This window comes from Nycticebus coucang, chromosome 6 (assembly GCF_027406575.1).
Source record: "Nycticebus coucang isolate mNycCou1 chromosome 6, mNycCou1.pri, whole genome shotgun sequence".
Taxonomy (NCBI): domain Eukaryota; kingdom Metazoa; phylum Chordata; class Mammalia; order Primates; family Lorisidae; genus Nycticebus; species Nycticebus coucang.
This window is the reverse complement of record NC_069785.1, coordinates 93,959,602-93,982,674: the sequence shown is the minus strand read 5'-3', so window position 1 is coordinate 93,982,674 and position 23,073 is coordinate 93,959,602. Positions and strand designations below refer to the sequence as shown.

At 38.9% G+C, this 23,073-nt stretch overlaps 1 protein-coding gene across 1 annotated transcript; it reads right to left on the bottom strand.

Moving 5' to 3' along the window:
- Positions 1–17,269: 17,269 nt before the first annotated feature.
- Positions 17,270–17,657, bottom strand: LOC128588902 (60S ribosomal protein L36a). Its single transcript, XM_053595664.1, has one exon. It carries the CDS (start codon positions 17,637–17,639, stop codon positions 17,319–17,321), a length of 321 nt encoding a protein of 106 aa, XP_053451639.1. The 5' UTR covers positions 17,640–17,657; the 3' UTR covers positions 17,270–17,318.
- Positions 17,658–23,073: the final 5,416 nt, after the last annotated feature.

Genomic DNA, 23,073 nt, shown 5'->3' with positions numbered 1-23,073 from the left:
GAAGCCTTAAAGAAAGATGGAGACTTTACCTCTTTCCATGTTTACATGGATAGAACTGGAACATACTCTTCTTAGCAAAGTATCTCAAGAATGGAAGAAAAAGTATTCAATGTACTCAGCCCTACTATGAAAGTAATTTATAGCTTTCATATGAAAGCTATAACCTAATTATAGACCAAGAATATGGGGAAGGGGAAAGGGAGGGGAAGAAAGGGGAAGATAGGTGGAGGAAGGGTAATTGGTGGGACCACACCTACGGTGCATCTTACAAGGGTACATGTGAAACTTACTCAATGTAGAATATAAATGTCCTAACAGAATAACTAAGAAAATGCCATGAAGTCTATATTAACCAGCTTGATGAAAATATTTCAAATTGTATATAAAACCAGCACATTGTACCCCATGACTGCATTAATGTACACAGATATGATTTAATACAAAAAAATTAAAAATAATTGTACACAAATCTATCAATGTAATTCAACACATAAACTGAAGGGGGAAAAAACCCTATGATCTTCTCAATAGATGGAAGAAAACCTTTTACCAAATTCAGCATACTTTTATGATAAGAACTCTTAACAAAATAGGCACAAATGGACATTCTTCAAAATATAAAAAAGCATATGTGAAAACCCACAGCCACAGAATACTGAATGAATGAGGAAAAACTGAATGTATTCCCTCTTGGGACTAGAGCCAGACAAAGATGCCCACTATCAACACTTCTGTTCAGCATAGTGCTAGAATTCCCAGTTACAGACGTAAGGCAGGAGAAGGGAATCAGGGAGCTCCAAATGGGGGAAGAAGAGGTCAAACTATCACTCCTTGCTGAAGATATGAGGTTATATCTAGAAAACCCCTATGATTTTTGCCTAAATATTTCTGGAATTGATGAATGTGAGGTCTGACAATTAAGTACATGAACTTGCCACCATGTGCTTACATTGGCAGCCCTGTGCAAGCAACTTGGTGAGGTTTCCTAACGTTGGCAGGTCAGTATCTCACAGCTGGTGTTTGTATCAACATGTGGCAGGGTCTTGCTGAATTGCACTCATTATTGTTGTTGCATATGACTGTGGGATGTCACAGGAATGTCAGAACGTGATTTAAGGTAGTGAACACACATGAAATTTCTTGTTAAACTTGGGTGGGTGGGTGTGGAAGTGAGATCAGGAACATGTTAGTCCAAGTTTATGGGGAAAATGCTGTGAAACAAATGTCAGTGTTAAAATGGGTCAAACATACTTCTCAGGGGAGAGAAAGCACCAAAGTGACCGGTAATAAGCAGTGCTGATGAAAGCATTGCAGACATGTATCCAATTTGCCTCAAAATTGTTGGCTGTGAGAAGACTAAAGTACGCACTGAGAGAGAAACAGGACAATCTTAACTAAAAATCTTGGCATAAGAAAGGTGTGTGCAAAAATGGTCCTGAAATGGCTCAGCGATATACAAAAGCAAACAGCTCACACAGCACTGTCTGAGAGGGAGTTTTTAGCTTGTAAACAAATAAGCTGTATTGGAACAGTTCCCCTGCTCACACGATCTGGCCCCCAATGACTTTTTTCTTTACCCGAAGATAAAAGAAATAAAAAGAAAGATATTTTAATGACATTCAGGTCCTCAAAGATATTATGATGATAGCTCTGATGTCATTCCAGAAGAAAAGTTCCAAAATTGCTTGCAAGGGTAGACTAGACACTGGCATCTGTGCAGTTTCCCAAGGGGAGTACTTCAAAGGAGACCACAGTTATATTCAGCAATGATGAATGCAGCACTTTTTCCAGGATGAGTTCACAAATTTAATTGTCAGACTTCATAAATATAGCAAGGTCTCAGCTATATATAAAGAATCAATGGCATTCCTTTATGCCAACAGCAATCAAGCTGAGAATCAATATCTTTTACGATTGCAACAAAGAAAATCAATATCTGAGAATATCAATAGAGAAAATCAATATCTGAGAATATCAGCTGAGAAAATCAATAGCTGAGAATCAATATCTTTCACAATTGCAACAAAGAAAATAACAGATGTGTGTTTCACTAAGGATGGGAAAGACCTCTACAGGCAGAATTACAAGGCAGTGAGGTAGGAAATTGCAGAGGATGTAAACAGATGGAAAAACATATCATGGATGGATTGGCCAAATAAACATTGTTAAACTGTCTATACCACCCAAAGTGATTTACAGAATCCATGCAATCTTCATTAAAATAAACATGTCATTTTTCTCAGATCTAGAAACAACAGTTCTATGTTTTGTGTGGATATAGAAAAGACCTCCAAATAGCCAATGCAATACTAAACAATCAGAAAAAATTGGCAGTCTTCACTTTTCCAGATTTCAAGCTATATTGCAAGGCTACAAACCAAACAGCATGGTACTGGCACAGAATCAGAGATATAGACCTATGGATCAGAACAGAGAAGCCGAATATGAAACCAATCTCATATTGCTATCTGAACTTTGACAAAGCAGACAAAGCATACAGCAGAAAAACAAGCCCTACTCAATCAGTGGTGCCAGGACAATTGGACAGCCACGTGTGGAATACAGAAATACAATCAGCACGTTTTACCACTCACAAAATGTAATCCAGGATGCATAACAGATGTAAACCTGAGGCACAGAAAACATAAAAACTCTAAAGGAAAATTTTGGAAAATCTCTTACAGACATCAGCCTATGCAAAGAATTTAAAAGACTGAAAAGGAAATCACAACACCAAAAATTAACAAATGGGACTTGATTACATTAAGATGCTTCTGCACAGCCGAGGTGACAATTAATAGAGGGAATACACAACCTTTCTAAAGGGAGGAAATATTTGCTCGCTATATATTTAATAATGAGCTAATACCCAGAATCTTTAAAGAACTCAAAAAATCATCAAGAAAAAAATCAAACAACTCCATTATAAAAGGGGCAAAAGTCAGGAACAGAAGCTTTACAGGAAACGATAGCCTAATGGCCAATAAACATGAAAAAGTGCTCAACATCTCTACTCATCAGGGAAATGCAAATAAAAACCACAGTGAGAAATCATCTAACTCCAGCAAGAATTGCATTTATCAAAAAAGCTCCAAAACAACAGGTGTGGATGTGGAGAGAAAGGAACTCTCAGATACTGTGGGTGGGACCACAAATGAGCACAACCTCCTTAGAAAGTAGTCTGAAGAATCCTCAGATAACTAAAAGTAAACCTACCATTTGACTCAGCAATCACACTACTGGTATTTACCCAGAGGAAAAAGTCAGTTCATCTCATTTTTTCAAAAAGACACTTGCACACCAATGTTTATAGCAACACAATTCACAAGTACACAGATGTAGAATCAGCCCATGTCCCCTGAATACAGGAATTGATTAATAAAATGTTGTGTATGTACAAAAAGAGAGGAAGCTATAAAAAAATTGTGAATTAATACCTTTTATAACAAACTGGGTGGTACTGGAGACCATTTTTCTAAGTGAAGTATCTGACACAAGAATAAAAAAAAATTATTTACCAACTATAAAACTAGTGCTAATTATTCAACAGTCATGGGCATAGATGGAATTAAACTCATCTGAAAACAAGCAGGTGGGAGAAGGGCAGGGGGCTGGGTAATTTCACACCCATCTGGGTGATGGGCACACTCGTAACTTTGACTCAAACTGTGCAAAAGCAATTCATTTAACCAAAAGTTAATATTCCCCATATTACTCTGAGATAATTTTTTTTTTTAAAAAGAAAATCAAATATCTTCAAAAGCATCCAAAAAAGCTTCTGGGATGAGGTGCATAGGTTATATGCAAATACTATGCTATTTTATGTAAGGGACTTAAGCATTCACAAATTTTTGGTATCTGTGGAGATTCTAGAACCAATCCCCCATTTATACAGAGGGACAACTGTATTTGTACAGGTACGTGGTATACACGTGTACACAGACAGCTAGAGAAAACTTAGTAAAATGCTATTACTTGTAGAATCTTGTGAAGGGTAAATGGAAATTGTTTTCACTATTCCTCAACTTTGCTGGAAGTCTGAAATTAGAGTTGATTTTCATTCTTTAAAGAGAAAAGGAAAAAATAAAAATAAATACTAATAAGCACTTGAAAAACCTCATCATTTCCTATTATTGCTTATGTTTTATGATTCCATTTAACCATTTTATTGTTTAAAATAAAATTTTAGGGAATTTTATTAAAATTACTTTCTTAGGAGGGGCGGAGCATGATGGCAGACAGGACGGACGTGTAGCCCACCTCTCCCAAGCCATCAGGTGAGAGGAAAGGCGGTCCGGACCTTCCCTGTGTGTGGATTATTGGAGTGGACAGACAGCTGGAGATGCCCAGCGAACTGGCGGATTGCTATATATGAGGGGTAATTTAAAACCACAGACTGTTGTAGAGATTCTTCCCTGCTCTGCCATGCCGGCCAGCAGGCCCCTCCCCTACGGAGGTCAGCAGCTTGTAAATGCTGACAAAACCCAATTGACAAATAATTATTCCTGAACTGAGGGAGGCATCCGAAAGGAGAGCCATTCAAAACCACGGGGAGCTGGGAAAACTGTTGGACAATTGAAGGGAAGGGATCCTGCCTGGGAAACAGACATTTTGAACTACCCAAAAGGGTGGGCACCTTTCCCCCAGGTGTTGAAGGGGGCTGGCGGTTCAGGCTGCACGGGGAACTGGCGGGCGCTGATCCAAAAGTGAAACTCTGAACCATAAAACTCAGAATAAGTCCCCCGAATGCTCCAACCACGGGAACCAGCTACAGCTACTGAAGCCGCAGACCCGGCTTTAGCTGCTAAAGCCACGAACTTGGCTTCAGCCCCAGGAGCCAGCTACAGGAGATAAAACGCAAACCCGCCAACAACCATGTGAACTCAGCACCACTCCCCCTACAGCCAATTGCAGTCGCCAGTTTTCAGGAGAACCTGGGAACAGAGTGGAAAGACTTAAGAAGCGTGGACATCTGCACTGAGTGGGAAGGTCGGTCGCAAGTGCTGTCTGGAAAAGAACAGCCGAAGTTAAACAACTCTTAGGCGACAAACTTTTACAGAAATTCCAAAATGGCAATCGGCCATGGAAGGTGGTTACCATGGTAACAGTATAAACTGTAAATCAGGTATAAGCCTCGGAACCACTCACAGCACCACCTGGTGTCCAGAAAGTACATTGCAGTATGAATATGTTCCTAGGAAAGTTGATTCCCTACAGCAGACATACAGATATATATAGGTATATTTCTACACGCAAGAATATCTTTGTAGTTGGTGCCTTTTTTTTTCATTTTGTTTTGTTTTCTTTTGTTGGTTTTCGTGGGGGTTTTTTGTTTGCTTTCTTTTTGTCTGTTTTTTGTTCACCATTTTCTTACAGGAGATTTCGATAATTTTTTATTATTACTTTTTATATAGATATATTTTTTATTTCTATGTCTTCTAATTTTAATTTACTCTTTCTTCTCTTTTAATATTCCTACTAACATCACATTTTCTCTCTTTTTTCCTTTCTTTCAATTATTTTACGATTATCACTATTTTTATTGCAGTTGTTCTTTTTTTTTTTTTATTGTTGGGGATTCATTGAGGGTACAATAAGCCAGCTTACACTGATTGAAACTGTTAGGTAAAGTCCCTCTTGCAATCATGTCTTGCCCCCATAAAGTGTGACACACACCAAGGCCCCACCCACGTTCCTCCTTCCCTCATTATGCTTCCCCCCCATAACCATAATTGTCATTAATTGTCCTCATATCAAAATTGAGTACATAGGATTCATGCTTCTCCATTCTTGTGATGCTTTACTAAGAATAATGTCTTCCACGTCCATCCAGGTTCATACGAAGGATGTAAAGTCTCCATTTTTTTAATGGCTGAATAGTATTCCATGGTATACATATACCACAGCTTGTTAATCCATTCCTGGGTTGGTGGGCATTTAGGCTGTTTCCACATTTTGGCGATTGTAAATTGAGCTGCAATAAACAGTCTAGTACAAGTGTCCTTATGATAAAAGGATTTTTTTCCTTCTGGGTAGATGCCCAGTAATGGGATTGCAGGATCAAATGGGAGGTCTAGCTTGAGTGCTTGGAGGTTTCTCCAGACTTCCTTCCAGAAAGGTTGTACTAGTTTGCAGTCCCACCAGCAGTGTAAAAGTGTTCCCTTCTCTCCACATCCACGCCAGCATCTGCAGTTTTGATATTTTGTGATGTGGGCCATTCTCACTGGGCTTAGATGATATCTCAGGGTTGTTTTGATTTGCATTTCTCTAATAAATAGAGATGATGAACATTTTTTCATGTGTTTGTTAGCCATTCGTCTGTTGTCTTTAGAGAAAGTTCTATTCATGTCTCTTGCCCATTGATATAAGGGATTGTTGGCTTTTTTCATGTGGATAAATTTGAGTTCTCTATACATCCTAGTTATCAAGCTTTTGTCTGATTGAAAATATGAAAATATCCTTTCCCATTGTGTAGGTTGTCTCTTTGCTTTGGTTATTGTCTCCTTAGCTGTACAGAAGCTTTTCAGTTTAATGCAGTCCCATTTGTTTATTTTTGTTGTTGTTGCAATTGCCATGGCAGTCTTCTTCATGAAGTCTTCTCCCAGGCCAATATCTTCCAGTGTTTATCCTATGCTTTCTTGGAGGATTTTTATTGTGTCATGCCTTAAATTTAAGTCCTTTATCCATCTTGAATCAATTTTTGTGAGTGGGGAAAGGTGTGGGTCCAGTTTCAGTCTTTTACATGTAGACATCCAGTTCTCCCAACACCATTTATTGAATAGGGAGTCTTTCCCCCAAGGTATGTTCTTGTTTGGTTTATCAAAGATTAGGTGGTTGTAAGATGTTAGTTTCATTTCTTGGTTTTCAATTCGATTCCAAGTGTCTATGTCTCTGTTTTTGTGCCAGTACCATGTTGTCTTGAGCACTATGACTTTGTAGTACAGACTAAAATCTGGTATGCTGATGCCCCCAGATTTATTTTTGTTACAGAGAACTGCCTTAGCTATACGGGGCTTTTTCCGGTTCTATATAAAACGCAGAATCATTTTTTCCAAATCTTGAAAGTACGATGTTGGTATTTTGACAGGAATGGCATTGAATAGGTAGATTCCTTTGGGAAGTATAGACATTTTAACAATGTAGATTCTTCCCATCCATGAGCATGGTATGTTCTTCCATTTGTTAATATCCTCTGCTATTTCCTTTCTGAGGATTTCATAGTTTTCTTTATAGAGGTCCTTCACCTCTTTCGTTAGGTATATTCCTAGGTATTTCAAGTTCTTTGAAACTATGGTGAAGGGAGTTGTGTCTTTAATTAGCTTCCCATCTTGACTGTTATTGGTGTACACAAAGGCTACTGACTTGTGGACATTGATTTTATATCCTGAAACATTACTGTATTTTTTGATGACTTCTAGGAGTCTTGTGGTTGAGTCTTTGGGGTTCTCTAAGTATAAGATCATGTCGTCAGCAAAGAGGGAGAGTTTGACCTCCTCTGCTCCCATTTGGATTCCCTTTATTTCCTTGTCTTGCCTAATTATATTGGCTAGAACTTCCAGCACTACGTTGAATAGTAAAGGTGACAGAGGACAACCTTGTCTGCTTGCAGTTCTAAGAGGAAAAGCTTTCAGTTTTACTCCATTTAGTAAAATATTGTCTGTGGGTTTGTCATAGATAGCTTCAATCAGTTTTAGAAATGTGCCACCTATGCCTATACTCTTCAGTGTTCTAATTAGAAAAGGATGCTGGATTTTATCAAATGCTTTTTCTGCATCTATTGAGAGGATCATGTGATCTTCATTTTTGCCTCTGATAATATGGTGGATAACGTTTAAAGACTTGCGTATGTTAAACTAGCCTTGCATCCCTGGGATGAAGCCAACTAGATCATGATGAATGACATTTTGATGATAAGCTGTAATCTATTGGCTAGGATTTGGTTGAGAATTTTTGTATCTATATTCATGAGTGAGATTGGTCTGAAATTCTCCTTTTTGTTTGGGTCTTTTCCTGGTTTTGGTATCAGGGTGATGTTTGCTTCATAGAATGTGTTGGGGAAGATTCCTTCTTCCTCAATTTTTTGGAATACTTTCTGCAGTACAGGAATAAGCTCTTCCTTGAAGGTTTGATAGAATTCTGGAGTGAAGCCATCTGGACCAGGGCATTTTTTGGTTGGAAGATATTTTATTTTTTCTTTGATCTCAGTGCTTGAAATTTGTCTATTCAGGAGCTCTATTTCTTCCTGGCTGAGTCTAGGGAGAGGGTGTGATTCCAAATATTGATTCATTTCTTTCGCATTCTCAAATTTCTGGGCATAGAGTTTCTGGTAGTATTCAGAGATGATCTCTTGTATCTCTGTGGGATCAGTTGTTATTTCCCCTTTATCATTTCTGATTGGGGTTACTAGAGATTTTACTTTTGTATTCCTCGTTAGTCTGGCCAATGGTTTATCTATTTTATTTATTTTTTCAAAAAACCAACTCCTTGTTTCATTAATTTTCTGAATGATTCTTTTGTTTTCAATTTAATTGATCTCTGATTTGATTTTGGATATTTCTTTTCTTCTACTCAGTTTAGGCTTAGATTGTTCTTCTTTTTCCAATTCCAGAAGATCTCTTGTGAGATTGTTGATGCGCTCTCTTTCTGTTTTTTGAATGTAGGCATCTAAAATGATGAATTTTCCTCTCAAAACTGCTTTTGCAGTATCCCACAGGTTTTGGTAGCTTGTGTCTCCATTGTTGTTATTCTCAAGGAAGTTAATGATTTCCTGTTTTATTTCTTCCTGCACCCATCTGTTATTCAAGAGAAGATTGTTTAATTTTCATGCCTTTGGGTGGGGTCGAGCATTTTTGTTAGAGTTGAGTTCCACCTTTAGTGCCTTATGGTCTGAGAAGATACAAGGTAAAATTTCAATTCTTTTGATTCTGTTGATATTTGTTTTGTGTCCCAGGATATGATCAATTTTGGAGAATGATCCATGGGGTGATGAGAAAAATGTATATTCTTTATCTTCCGAGGGGTGTTCTAAATGCGTCTATCAAGCACAGTTGTTCTAGGGTCTCAGTTAAATCTCTTATATCCTTGTTTAATTTCTGCTCAGAGGATCTGTCCAGCTCTGTAAGAGGAGTGTTAAGGTCCCCCGTTAATATGGTATTATCACATATCATATTGCTCAGACTGAGTAAGGTCTGTTTCAAGAATCTGGGAGCATTTACATTGGGTGCATAAATATTTAGAATTGAAATGCCTTCTTGTTGTATTTTTCCCTTGACCAATATAAAGTGACCATCTTTGTCTTTTTTGACTTTAGTTGCTTTAAATCCACATGTATCTGAAAATAAGATTGCAACTCCTCTTTTTTTCTGAATTCCATTTGCCTGAAAAATTGTCTTCCAACCCTTGACTCGGAGCTTGAATTTGTCTTTTGAAGCCAGGTGTGTTTCTTGCAGACAGCAAATGGATGGCTTGTGTTTTTTAATCCAGTCAACAAATCTATGTCTCTTCAGTGGGGAATTCAAGCCATTAACATTTATTGAGATAATTGACAAGTGTGGTAGCATTCTATTCGTCTTATTTTGTGAGAGTCCATTGCTTAGTTTTATCTTTTGCATCAGTGTGGAGGTTAGGTTCTGTCCTTTAATTTCTGAGCTCTTACTTTGCTGCTGATCCATTGTGGTGGTCAGTGTGCAGAACAGGTTGAAGTATTTCCTGTAGAGCTGGTCTTGTTGTGGCGAGTTTCCTCAATGTTTGTATATCCGTAAATGATTTGATTTCTCCGTCAATTTTGAAGCTTAGCTTAGCAGGGTACAGAATTCTGGGCTGGAAATTGTTCTGTTTAAGTAGATTAAAGGTAGATGACCATTGTCTTCTTGCTTGGAAAGTTTCATTAGAGAAGTCTGCAGTAACTCTGATGGATTCGCCCCTGTAGGTCAACTGGTGCTTACTCCTGGCAGCTTGCAGAATCTTTTCTTTTGTCTTGACTTTGGACAGGTTCATCACAATGTGTCTTGGAGAAGCTCGGTTAGAGCTGAGGCGACCTGGGGTCCGATAGCCCTCTGAAAGCAGTGTGTCAGAATCTTTGGTGATATTTGGGAAATTTTCTTTTATAATATTCTCTAGTATGGCTTCCATTCCTCTGGGGCATTCTTCTTCCCCTTCTGGAATTCCTATAACTCGTATGTTGGAACGCTTCAAAAAGTCCCATAATTCTGACAGTGAACATTCTGCTTTCTCTCTCTTCTTTTCTGCCTCTTTTACTATCTGAGTTATCTCAAAAACTTTGTCTTCTACCTCTGAAATTCTTTCTTCTGGATGGTCTAACCTGTTGCTGATACTTTCCATTGCATCTTTAAGTTCCCTCATTGACTGTTTCATTTCCTTCAGCTCTGCTATATCCTTTTTATATTCTTCATATCATTCATCTCTTATTTGATTCTGTTTTTGAATTTCCTTTTGGTTATTTTCCACTTTATTAGCAGTTTCCTTCATTGTTTCCATCATTTCTTTCATTGTTTTCATCATGTGTATTCTAAATTCCCTTTCTGTCATTCCTAACATTTCTTTATAGGTGGAATCCTCTGCAGTAGCTAGCTCATAGTCCCTTGGCGGGGTTTTTCTGGACCAGTTCTTCATGTTTCCTGGAGTTTTCTGCTGATTCTTCCTCATGAGTAATTTCTTTTATCTGTTTCCTTGCCCTAATTTTCCTTTCACTTCTTCTTGCTCTTTAAGTTCTCGTGCCTGTGGACTAAGGGTTACAGGACCAGAAGGGTGAGAAGGTTGAAGACCAAAAAAGGGATGAAAGAAAGGAGGACCGAGTTTTTAGAAAAAAAAAAAGAAAAATAGAGAAAGGAGAGGGGGTGGGTAAAAGGAATATTGACAAAAAGAAGAGAGGCACAGAAAGAGGGAGACAGAGCAATATAGGTGTACAGTAGGGTACTTTGATACAACCTTAAAAAAAACCACAATCTGGGGGTGCCCAGTTGGGTGGTTCCCTTGAGGTCAGCAGCTCTTTGCTAACCTGATCAGACACAGTACCCCACCTCCACCAAGTAGAGAGGAAAGACAAAAATGCTATAAATCCAATGAAAACAAGCAAACAGAAAACTTTATGGGATAAAATTGGGTGGAAAACCAAATAATAGTGGTAGAAACACTAATAAAAATGAAGTTCTAATTATTGAAATAGGCAGCAATGGGAAATTAAAATTAAACTAGAAAATTTGAGAAAGAAAAAGTATCTGTATGGAAAAGGTTGAACTTAAAAAATGAAACAACATCAACAACATCAAAATAAACAAAAAAAACAAGCAAACCAAAAAAAAAAAAAAGCAGTATGTATATGTAATTGAATATTGTCTGGGCAACACGTAGTCTTCTGGGGTATGAGATGTTAATCACAGTTCTGATACGACTGGAGGCTGCTAGTTTCTCAAACCCCAGCGTAGACACCCTAAATCTCTCTTCAGCCCACTTAAAAGGCACTTTGAACTTGTTCACTTGCTGAGCAGAAGCTTTCCTAGAAAGTGCTGGTCACTGGAATCACTGCTGAAGTGGCTATCCACTTACCCTGTATGCCAAAACTGGTCTCCCTCTGCCCCCGAGGGTTAGGGCTGCAAGGCGGCTCAGACCCCACCCTTAGGCTACTTGGTTGCTGGGTTACCAGCTCCCACCCGATTCTATCTCTGCGACCCTGAGCGCGGAGCTTGCCAGGGCAGATCGCTCACAATGGCTGCCTGTGACCCAGAGCCAAACACTATTAGCTCCGTCTGGCACAGTGGCTCAGACTGGGGCCCTAGACAAAGGCCAAAGTTCTCCGCACTCCCGCTCAGGCTTTCCCCAAGGCAGTTCAGCTGAGTACCAAGTCCAAAGACACCAAAACAGTTCACAGGTAAGGCCTTTCTTTTTTGCAGTCTCGCTGCTACTGAACTTACAGTTGCGGGCGGGCTAAGACGGATTGAACACTTGCGACCACTTGCCGGTTTTCCACTGTTTTAGTCCTCCTCTTGGGGTCCAGAAGTCTCTCGCTGACTCCCTGTATCCTCTCAGGGGTGATGATAGGCAGATCCCACCAGCCAGAGATGCCTGGAGTCCTATCTCCCTAGATGCAAGGAAGCTGTTACTCGGCTGCCATCTTGCTCCGCCTCCTTATTGCAGTTGTTCTTATATTGCTGTTGTTGTGTCTGTTACCTGTATGTCTATATGTTTCCGTCTCTCTCTGTATCTATTGGCCCGTGTGCCTGGTAACCTTTGTTTCTGTTTATTTGTTCATTTGGTCTCAATGAGCTTGGTGTTACAACCTGCAACTCTGAGCTGCTAGCACTCCCCTCCATGCTCACTCCGTGATCTGGAGACCTGCCCCCTCAGGATTCCAGATTCTAGGGTGAACTCTCAAGAGGTGTAGATAGGACCTGGACTGCAGTTGGCCAGTGCTGACTCTGTAGCAAAGGAGTGAGAAGACGATGGTCGGCTAAGAGGGAATTACACTGGAGCAGTGGTGCCCTGAGGTGCAGAGCAACAGCCGTCTTCAGCAATAACAAGGCCCAACCCCAGATATCACATAGCCTCTCCTCCTGTCTTCCTGGGAAACCAGATGAGGCCAAGTATCGTCTCATATGGCAAGCACCATGAAACAGACCTGGAACTGAAACACAGGCCCCGTGAATAAAGGGTTTGCCTGAGGCGGCACTGACTTGGGTGGAACACGGGGACTAGAAAACACACCCGCAGAAACGGGAAACTCCCAAGGTGGGGCTGATCCAGAGGACAGCTTTACTGAGCCTAAGATGCACCTGACCCTCAGGGGATCACCAGCCTATAGACAAAGGAGGCCAAGAGGCTACAGCCGACAACTGATCATTCTGCGAATACAAACCCACAAGACTAAAGACAGGGCCTGAGGCACAGGTTCTGGGAACTCAAATCAGCCTCTCCTCTGCAGAGGAATCTAGCAGGGTCAGAAACAAACTCCCAAAGGGCTGTTCCGTTCACCCAGTAACATAAACTAAGGGTGGGGCTGGAACTGAGTGAACACCTCCAGCCTCCTTCAAGTGCCCGAGGTTGACAGGCCAACCCACCCCCTGATGGATAAAGACAGAGAGTAGCAGCCTAGACGAGCAGACATAGACTACCCTGTGACTTAGGCAGATGCAAACCACTGGAGTATCTGCTTACTGAAGACAACTGATAGGGTCACAGCCCTGTGGAGCTAGCAGCGACTGGGTGTGACAGAGCTGCAAGGTGGGGAAGGAGGCATCAATCTTCCCAGACTGATCTAATTACTGGGTGGCTCTTCCTGACTCCACACAGCACTGGAGCAAGCCATATTAGAGCAGTCACCAGACCTCTGTGATCCAGTTCCCAGGGACCTCTTGAACTCTCCCACCTGAGGCAGTTGCTGACTGAGAAAATTGATTTGGACCTTTTGAACTGAGCCACTCACCTGGGGATTATCAAGGTGGTGCCCTGGGTGTGTGGTTGTAGGAAGGTTTGATTTTCCTTTTCCATTTGTTGCATGTGGTGGGTGGGGTGACTTAATTGCTGGTATTTCTCCACAGCTGAGACTTCAACCCACAGTAACTGTTTCACTAGGGTCAAATAGGAACCAGCTGAAAACAAGACAGAACCACTTACCCCTCTACACAAAACAGAGCCCCAGTTTCTCAGGCCACAGCACTCTACGGGTCCTCAACAAAACACAAATCAAAGGGAGTAAAATAATCATGGGGCGGAATCAGCGGAAAAACTCTGGTAACATGAATAACAAGAATAGATCAACCCCCCCCCCCAAGGAAAGATACGGCAGATGTAATTGAAAATCCCATTCACAAAGAAGTGGCTGAGATGTCAGAATCGAATTCAGAATTTGGATGGCAAACAAGATTAAAAAATGGAACTAGGAATTTGTGGAGAAATTCAAAAGCTGTCTCAAGAATTTAACGAATTTAAAGACAAAACCAACAAAGACTTAGACACACTGAAGCAATAATTTGCAGCCCTCTGAGATATAAAAAATACAGTAGAATCCTTTAGCAACAGAATGGACCAAGCAGAAGAAAGGATCTCCAACATTGAAGATAAAGCCTTTGAACACTCCCAAACTCTGAAAGAGGAAGAGAAATGGTGAGCAAAACTGGATCCTTCTCTCAGAGAGCTCTGGGATAACTCGAAGAAGGCAAATAGGAATTCCTGAAACAGATGAAGTGGCCTGACTGGGTGCAGAGGCGGTTCTGCATGAAATTATGAAAGAGAATTTTCCAGACATGCCTAGAGAACCTGAAATTCAGATAGCAGATAGCTTCAGAACCCCAGCATGACTCGACCCCAATAACACATCCCCCAGGCATATCATAATTAACTTCAAAAAGTTGATATGAAGGAGAAAATTCTCAAAGCGCCCAGGTGAAAGAAAACTATTACCTTCAAAGGGAACAACATTAGAATGACTTCAGATCTCTCTGCTGAAACTTTTCAAGCCAGAAGAGAGTGATCATCAAGGTTTAATCTCCTCAAGCAAAATAACTTTCAACCCCGGATCTTGTACCCAGCTAAACTGAGTTTCATTTATGATGGAGAAATAAAATACTTTAATGACATTCATATCCTAAAGAAATTTCCCATAACCAAACCAGCTCTTCAGGATATTCTCAGACCTATCCTCCATAATAACCAACCTAATCCTCTACTACAAAAGTAAACTCACTCAGAAACTTCTGATCAAACTCCAACTTCCACAATGGCAAAAGGATTAAAAATGCCCATTGGACTTTCCAAAAACTCAATACTCAAAATTTCACCAAACTTATCAATACTCTCCATTAATGTGAATGGCTTAAACTGTCCTCTAAAGAGACATAGGTTAGCTGACTGGATACAAAAACAGAGGCCAGATATTTGTTGCATACAAGAGTCACATCTTAACTTAAAAGACAAATACAGACTCAGGGTGAAAGGATGGTCATCCATATGTCAGGTAAATGGTAACCAGAAAAAAGCAAGTGTTGCAATTTTATTTGCAGATACAATAGGCTTTAAACCAACAAAAGTAAGGAAGGACAAAAATGGTCACTTCATATTCCTTAAGGGTAAGACTCAATATGATGAGATTTCAATCATTAATATCTATGCACCCAAACAGAATGTGCCTCAATTTATAAGAGAAACTCTAACAGAAATGAGCAACTTGATTTCCTCCAACTCCATAATAGTCAGAGATTTTAGCACTCTTTGGCAGTGATGGATCGATCCTCCAACAAAGAAATGAGAAAAGAAATTCTAGATTTAAATCTAACCATCCAGCATTTAGATTTAGCAGACATCTACAGAACACTTCATCCCAACAAAATGGAATACACATACTTCTCATCAGCCCATGGAACTTACTCCAAAATCAAACACATCTTAGGTCACAAGTCTAACCTCAGTAAATTTAAAGGAATAGAAATTATTCCATGCATCTTCTTGGACCATCATGGAATAAAACTTGAGATGAGTAACAACAGGAATCTGCATACTCATACAAAAACATGGAAGTCAAATAACCTTATGCTAAATGATAGCTGGGTCAGAGATGAGATCAAGAAGGAAATTGCCAAATTTCTGGAACAAAACGACAATGAAGACACAAACTATCAGAACATCTGGGACACTGCAAAGGCAGTTCTAAGAGGGAAATTTATAGCACTGGAAGCCTTCCTCAGGAGAACAGAAAGAGAAGAAGTAAGCAACTTAATGGGACATCTCAAGAGACTGGAAATGGAAGAACACTCCAACCCCAAATCCAGTAGGAGAAAAGAAATAACCAAAATCAGAGCAGAACTAAATGAAATTGAAAGCAAAAGAACAATACAACAGATCACTAAAACAAAAAGGTGGTTTTTTTAAAAGGTCAACAAAATAGATAAACCTTTGGCCAATCTAATAAGGAAAAAAAGAGTAAAATCTCTAATTTCATCAAACAGAAATAACAAACACAAAATAAGAACAGACTCCTCAGAAATCCAAAAAATCCTTAATGAATATTACAAGAAACTTTACTCTCAGAAATATGAAAATCTGAAGGAAATTGACCGCTACTTGGAAGCACGTCACCTTCCAAGACTTAACCAAAATCAAGTGGAAATGTTGAACAGGCCCATATCAAGATCGGAAATAACATCAATCATACAAAATCTCCCGAAAAAGAATAGCCCGGGACCAGATGGTTTCACATCAGAATTCTACCAAACCTTTAAAGAGGAATGATTACCTATATTACTCAACCTGTTCCAAAAGGTAGAAAAAGAAGGAAGACTACCCAACACGTTCTATGAAGCAAACATCACCCTGATCTCAAAACCAGGAAAAGACCTAACAAGAAAAGAAAATTATAGACCAATATCACTAATGAATATAGATGCAAAAATATTCAACAAGATTTAAACAAACAGAATCCAGCAACATATCAAACAAATCATACATTATGACAAAGTCATTTTTATCCCAGGGTCTCAAGGCTGGTTCAATATACATATATCTATAAATGTAATTCAGCACATAAAAAAATTAAAAAACAAAGACCATATGATTCTCTCAATCGATCCAGAAAAAGCTTTTGATAACATCCAACATCTCTTCATGATAAGAACACTTACGAAAATTGGTATAGAAGGGACATTTCTTAAACTGATAGAGGCCATCTACAGCAAATTCACAGCCAATATCGTATTGAATGGAGTTAAATTGGAATCATTTCCACTCAGATCAGGAACCAGACAAGGCTGCCCATTGTCTCCACTGCTTTTTAACGTTGTAATGGAAGTTCCAGCCACCGCAATTAGGGAAGAAAAAGCGATCAAACGTATCAACATAGGGTCAGATGAGATCAAAGTTTTGCTCATCACAGATGATATGATTGTATATCTGCAAAACACTAGGGACTCTACTACAAAACTCTTAGAAGTGATCAAGGAATACAGCAGCGTCTCAGGTTACAAAATCAACATTCATAAATCGGCAGCATTTATATACACCAACAATAGTCAAGTTGAAAAAACAATTAAGACTATCCAATTCACAGTAGTGCCAAAGAAGATGAAATACTTGGGAGTTTATCTAACAAAGGACGTGAAAGAGCTATATAGAGAGAACTATGATAGTCAAAGAAAAGAGATAGCTGAGAAGGTTAACAAATGCAAAAATATACCATGCTCATGGTTGGGAAGAATCAACATTATTAAAATGTCCATACTACCCAAAGCAATATATAATTTCTTTTTTTTTTTTTTTTTTTAAATGAACATAATCTCAAGATTTTATTGTCTTCATGATAAAACAAAAGATGATCAGAACTGTATCACTTGACCCTTTCTCTTCTTATCTCCTCCCAGTTCAAAATGCTTGCATCTCTTAATAGCTAGCATTCTCTTAGATCTGCAGTTGGGCTCCACACACTCAAGCCTCAGCACAATCTTCTTTGTAGTTTTAGCCTTTTTCCGGAAAATCGGCTTAGTCTGCCCACCATAGCCACTCTGCTTCCTGTCATAACGCCGCTTTCCCTGGGCATAGAGAGAGTCCTTGCCCTTTTTATACTGTGTCACTTTGTGGGGCTGGTGCTTGCCACACTTCTTACAGAAAGTCCGGCGGGTTTTAGGAACGTTCACCATGTTTGCGCGAGCGCTAGCGGCAACCCAATATATAATTTCAACGCAATCCCCATTAAAGCTCTACTGTCATACTTTAAAGATCTTGAAAAAACAATACTTCGTTTTATATGGAATCAGAAAAAACCTCGAATAGCCAAGACATTACTGAGAAATAAAAACAAAGCAGGAAGAATCACGCTAACAGACCTCAGACTATACTACAAATCGACAATGATCAAAACAGCATGGTATTGCCACAAAAGCAGAGAGGTAGATGTATGGAACAGAATAGAGAACGAAGAGATGAATCCAGCTACTTACTGTTATTTAATCTTTGACAAGCCAATTAAAAACATTCAATGGGGAAAAGATTCGCTATTTAAGAAATGGGGCTGAGTGAACTGGCTGGAACCTATAGAAGACTGAAACTGTACCCACACCTCTCACCATTAACAAAGATAGACTCGCACTGGATTAAAAATTTAAACCTAAGACATGAAACTATAAAAATACTAGAAGAGAGTGCAGAGAAATCCCTTGAAGAAATTGGGTTGGGCGAGTTTTTTATCAGAAGTATCCCCCCCGGGCAATTGAAGCTGCTTCAAAAATACACTATTGGGACTCGATGAAACTAAAAAGCTTCTGCACAGCCAAGAACACAGTAAGTAAAGCAAGCAAACAGCCCTCAGAATGAGAAAAGATATTTGCAGGTTATGTATCCAACAAAGGTTTAGTAACCAAAATCCACAGAGAACTCAAACGCATCAGCAAGAAAAGAACAAGGGAACCCATCGCAGGTTGGGCAAGGGATTTGAAGAGAAACTTCTCTGAAGAAGACAGGCGCACAGCCTTCAGACATATGAAAAAATGCTCATCATCTTTAATCATCAGAGAAATGCAAATCAAAACTACTTTGAGATATCATCTAACTCCAGTCGGACTAGCCTACATCACAAAATCCCAAGACCAGAGATGTTGGCGTGGATGTGGAGAAAAGGGAACTTTTACACGGCTGGTGGGAATGCAAATTAATACATTCCTTTTGGAAAGAGATATGGAGAACACACAGAGATCTAAAAATAGATCTGCCATTCTATCCTGTAATGCCTCTACTGGGCATGTACACAGAAGACAAAAATCACATCATAACAAAGATATTTGTATCAGAATATTTATTGCAGCCCTATTCATAATTGCTAAGTCATGGAAAAATCCCAAGTGCCCATCGATCCACGAATGGATTAATAAATTGTGGTATATGTACACCATGGAATATTACGCAGCCTTAAAGAAAGATGGAGACCTTACCTCTTTCATGTTTATTTTTTTTTTATTAAATCATAGCTGTGTACATTGATATGATCATGGAGAATCATACACTTGATTCATAGACCATTTGACACATTTTCATCACAATGGTTTACATACCCTTCCTGGCATTATCTCAGTTACCGTGCCAAGACATTTACATTCTACATTTACCAAATTTAGCAAAAACCCTTGTAAGATGCACCACAGGTATGATCCCACCAATGCCCCTCCCTCTACTCACCACCTCCTCCCTCCCCTCCCTTTCCCACTTCCCCCTATTCTTAGGTTATAACTGGGTTATAGCTTTCACGTGAAAGCCCCAAATTAGTTTCATAGTAGGGCTGAGTATATTGGGTACTTTTTCTTCCATTCTTGAGACACTTTACTAAGAAGAATATGTTCCAGCTCCATCCATGTAAACATGAAAGAGGTAAAGTCTCCATCTTTTTCTAAGGCTGCATAATATTCCATGGTGTACATATACCACAATTTATTAATCCATTCGTGGATCGATGGGCACTTGGGCTTTTTCCATGACTTAGCAATTATGAATTGGGCTGCAATAAACATTCTGGTACAAACATCTTTGTTATGTTGTGATTTTTGGTCTTCTGGGTATATGCCCAGCAGAGGGATTACAGGATTGAATGGCAGATCTATTTTTAGATCTCTGAGTGTTCTCCATCTCTCTTTCCAAAAGGAATGTATTAATTTGCATTCCCACCAGCAGTGCAGAAGTGTTCCCTTTTCTCCACATTCACGCCAACATCTCTGGTCTTGAGATTTAGTGATATAGGCTAGTCTCACTGGAGTTAGATGATATCTCAAAGTAGTTTTGATTTGCATTTCTCTGATGATTAAAGATGATGAGCATTTTTTCATATGTCTGAAGGCTGTGCGCCTGTCTTCTTCAGAGAAGTTTCTCTTCAAATCCCTTGCCCAGCCTGCGATGGAATCCCTTGTTTTTTTCTTGCTGATGCGTTTGAGTTCTCTGTGGATTCTGGTTATTAAACCTTTATCAGAGATGTAACCTGCAAATATCTTTTCTCATTCTGAGGACTGTTTCCTTGCTTTAGTTACTGTGTTCTTGGCTGTGCAGAAACTTTTCAGTTTGATCAAGTCCCAGTAGTGTATTTTTGTAGCTGCTTCAATTGCCCGGGGGGACCTCCCCATAAAATACTCGCCCAGACCGATTTCTTCAAGGGTTTTCCCTGCACTCTCCTCTAGTATTTTTATAGTTTCATGTCTTAAGTTTAAATCTTTAATCCAATGAGAGTCTATCTTAGTTAATGTTGAAAGGTGTGGGTCCAATTTCAGTCTTCTGCAGGTTGCCAGCCAGTTCACAGAGCACCATTTGTTAAATAGGGAATCTTTCCCCCACTGAATGTTTTTAATTGGCTTGTCAAAGATCAAATAACGGTAAGTAGCTGGATTCATCTCTTGGTTCTCTATTCTGTTCCAGATATCTACTTCTTTGTTTTTGTGCCAATACCATGCTGTTTTGATCACTATAGATTTGTAGTAATGTCTGAGGTCTGGTAGTGTGATTCCTCCTGTTTTGTTTTTATTTCTGAGTAATGTCTTGGCTATTCCAGGTTTTCTCTGATTCCATAGAAAATGAAGTATTGTTTTTTAAAGATCTTTAAAGTATGACAGCGGAACTTTAATAGGGATTGCATTGAAATTATATATTGCTTTGGGTAGTATGGATATTTTAAGAATGTTGATTCTTCCCAGCCATAAGCATGGTATATTTTTCCATTTGTTAACATTTTCAGCTATTTCTTTTCTTAGTTTCATAGTTCTCTTTATAGAGATCTTTCACATCCTTTGTTAGGTAAATTCCCAAATATTTCATCTTCTTTGGCACTACTGTGAATGGGATAGAGTCCTACTCCTTTTTCAACTTGACTGTTGTTGGTGTATATAAAGGCTACCAATTTATGGATGTTGATTTTATAACCTGAGATGCTGCTGTATTCCTTCATCACTTCTAGGAGTTTTGTAGTAGAGTCCCTAGTGTTTTCCAGATACACAATCATATCATCTGTGAAGAGTGAAAGTTTGATCTCTTCTGACCCTATATGGATACCCTTGACCGCCTTTTCTTCCCTAATTGTGGTGGCTAAAACTTCCATTACAATGTTGAAAAGCAATGTAGACAATGGGCAGCCTTGTCTGGTTCCTGATCTGAGTGGAAATGATTCCAATTTAACTCCATTCAATATGATATTGGCTGTGGGTTTGCTGTAGATGGCCTCTATCAGTTTAAGAAAAGTCCCTTCTAGACCAATTTTCTTAAGTGTTCTGATCATGAAAGGATGTTGGATGTTATCAAAAGCTTTTTCTGCATCGATTGAGAGAATCATATGGTCTTTGTTTTTTAATTTTTTTATGTGCTGAATTACATTTATAGATTTACATATATTGAACCAGCCTTGAGACCCTGGGATAAAACCAACTTGGTCATGGTGTACAATTTGTTTGGTGTGTTGCTGGATTCTGTTTGTTAGAATCTTGTTGAATATTTTTGCATCTATACTCATTAGTGATATTGGTCTATAATTTTCTTTTCTTGTTGGGTCTTTTCCTGGTTTGGGGATCAGGGTGATGTTTGCTTCATAGAACGTGTTGGGTAGTCTTCCTTCTTTTTCTACCTTTTGGAACAGGTTGAGTAATACAGGTACTAATTACTCTTTAAAAGTTTGGTTAAACTGACGAGTCTGCTGTTATTTCATCTTTGTTGTTTCTGATTGATGATGTTAGAGATTTTACTCTTTTTTTTTCTGATTAGGTGAGCCAGAGGTTTACCTGACGTGAAACCATCTGGTCCCGTGCTTTTCTTTTTTTAGGGAGGTTTTGTATAGTTGATGCTATTTCTGAACTTGATATGGGCCTGTTCAGTATTTCCACTTGATTCTGGCTAAGTCTTGGAAGGTGACGTGCTTCCAAGTATCAGTCAATTTCCTTCAGATTTTCATATTTCTGAGAATAAAGTTTCTTGTAATATTCATTAAGGATTTTTTGGATTTCTGACGAGTCTGCTGTTATTTCATCTTTGTTGTTTCTGATTGATGATGTTAGAGATTTTACTCTTTTTTTTCTGATTAGGTGAGCCAGAGGTTTATCTATCTTATTGACCTTTTCAAAAAACCAGCTTTTTGTTTTATTGATCTGTTGTATTATTCTTTTTTTTAAATTTCATTTAATTCTGCTCTAATTTTGGTTATTTCTTTTCTTCTACTGGGTTTGGGGTTGGAATGTTCTTCCTTTTCCTGGTTAAACTCAGTTTAGCTTGAGATGTCCCATTAAATTGTTAACTTCCTCTCTTTCAGTTCTCTTGAGGAAGGCTTGCAGTGCAGTAAATTTCCCTCTTAGAACTGCCTTTGCAGTGTCCCAGATGTTCTGATAGTTTGTGTCTTCATTGTCGTTTTGTTCCAAAAAATTGGCGATTTCTTTCTTAATCTCATCTCTGACCCAGCTATCATTCAGCATAAGGTTATTTAACTTCCATATTTTTGTATGAGTATGCAGATTCCTGTTGTTACTCAATTCATGTTTTATTCCATGATGGTCCAAGAAGATGCAAGGAATAATTTCTATTCCTTTAAATTTACTGAGGTTAGACTTCTGACCTAAAATGTGGTCTTATTTTGGAGTAAGTTCCATGGGCTGATGAGAAGTATGTGTATTCCGTTTTGTTGGGATGAAATGTTCTGTAGATGTCTGCTAAATTTCTATATTGGATGGTTAGATTTAAATCTAGGATTTCTTTCCTCAGCTTCTTGCTGGAGGATCTATCCAACACTGCCAAAGGAGTGTTGAAATCTCTGACGATTATGGAGCTAGAGGAAATCAAGTTACTCATGTCTGTTCGAGTTTCTCTTATAAATTGAGGTGCATTCTGTTTGGGTGCATAGATATTAATAATTGAGATATCATCATTTTGATTATTACCCTTAACAAATATAAAGTGACTATTCTTGTCCTTCCTTACTTTTGTTGATTTAATGCCTACTGTATCTGCAAATAAAATTGCAACACCTGCTTTTTTCTGATTACCATTTGCCTGAAATATGGATGACCATCCTTTCACCCTGAATCTGTATTGTCTTTTGAGTTAAGATGTGACTCTTGTATGCAA

Excerpts from the sequence above, each read along its gene's own strand:
- LOC128588902 (XM_053595664.1), bottom strand. The coding sequence starts at position 17,639 with ATGGTGAACGTTCCTAAAACCCGCCGGACTTTCTGTAAGAAGTGTGGC.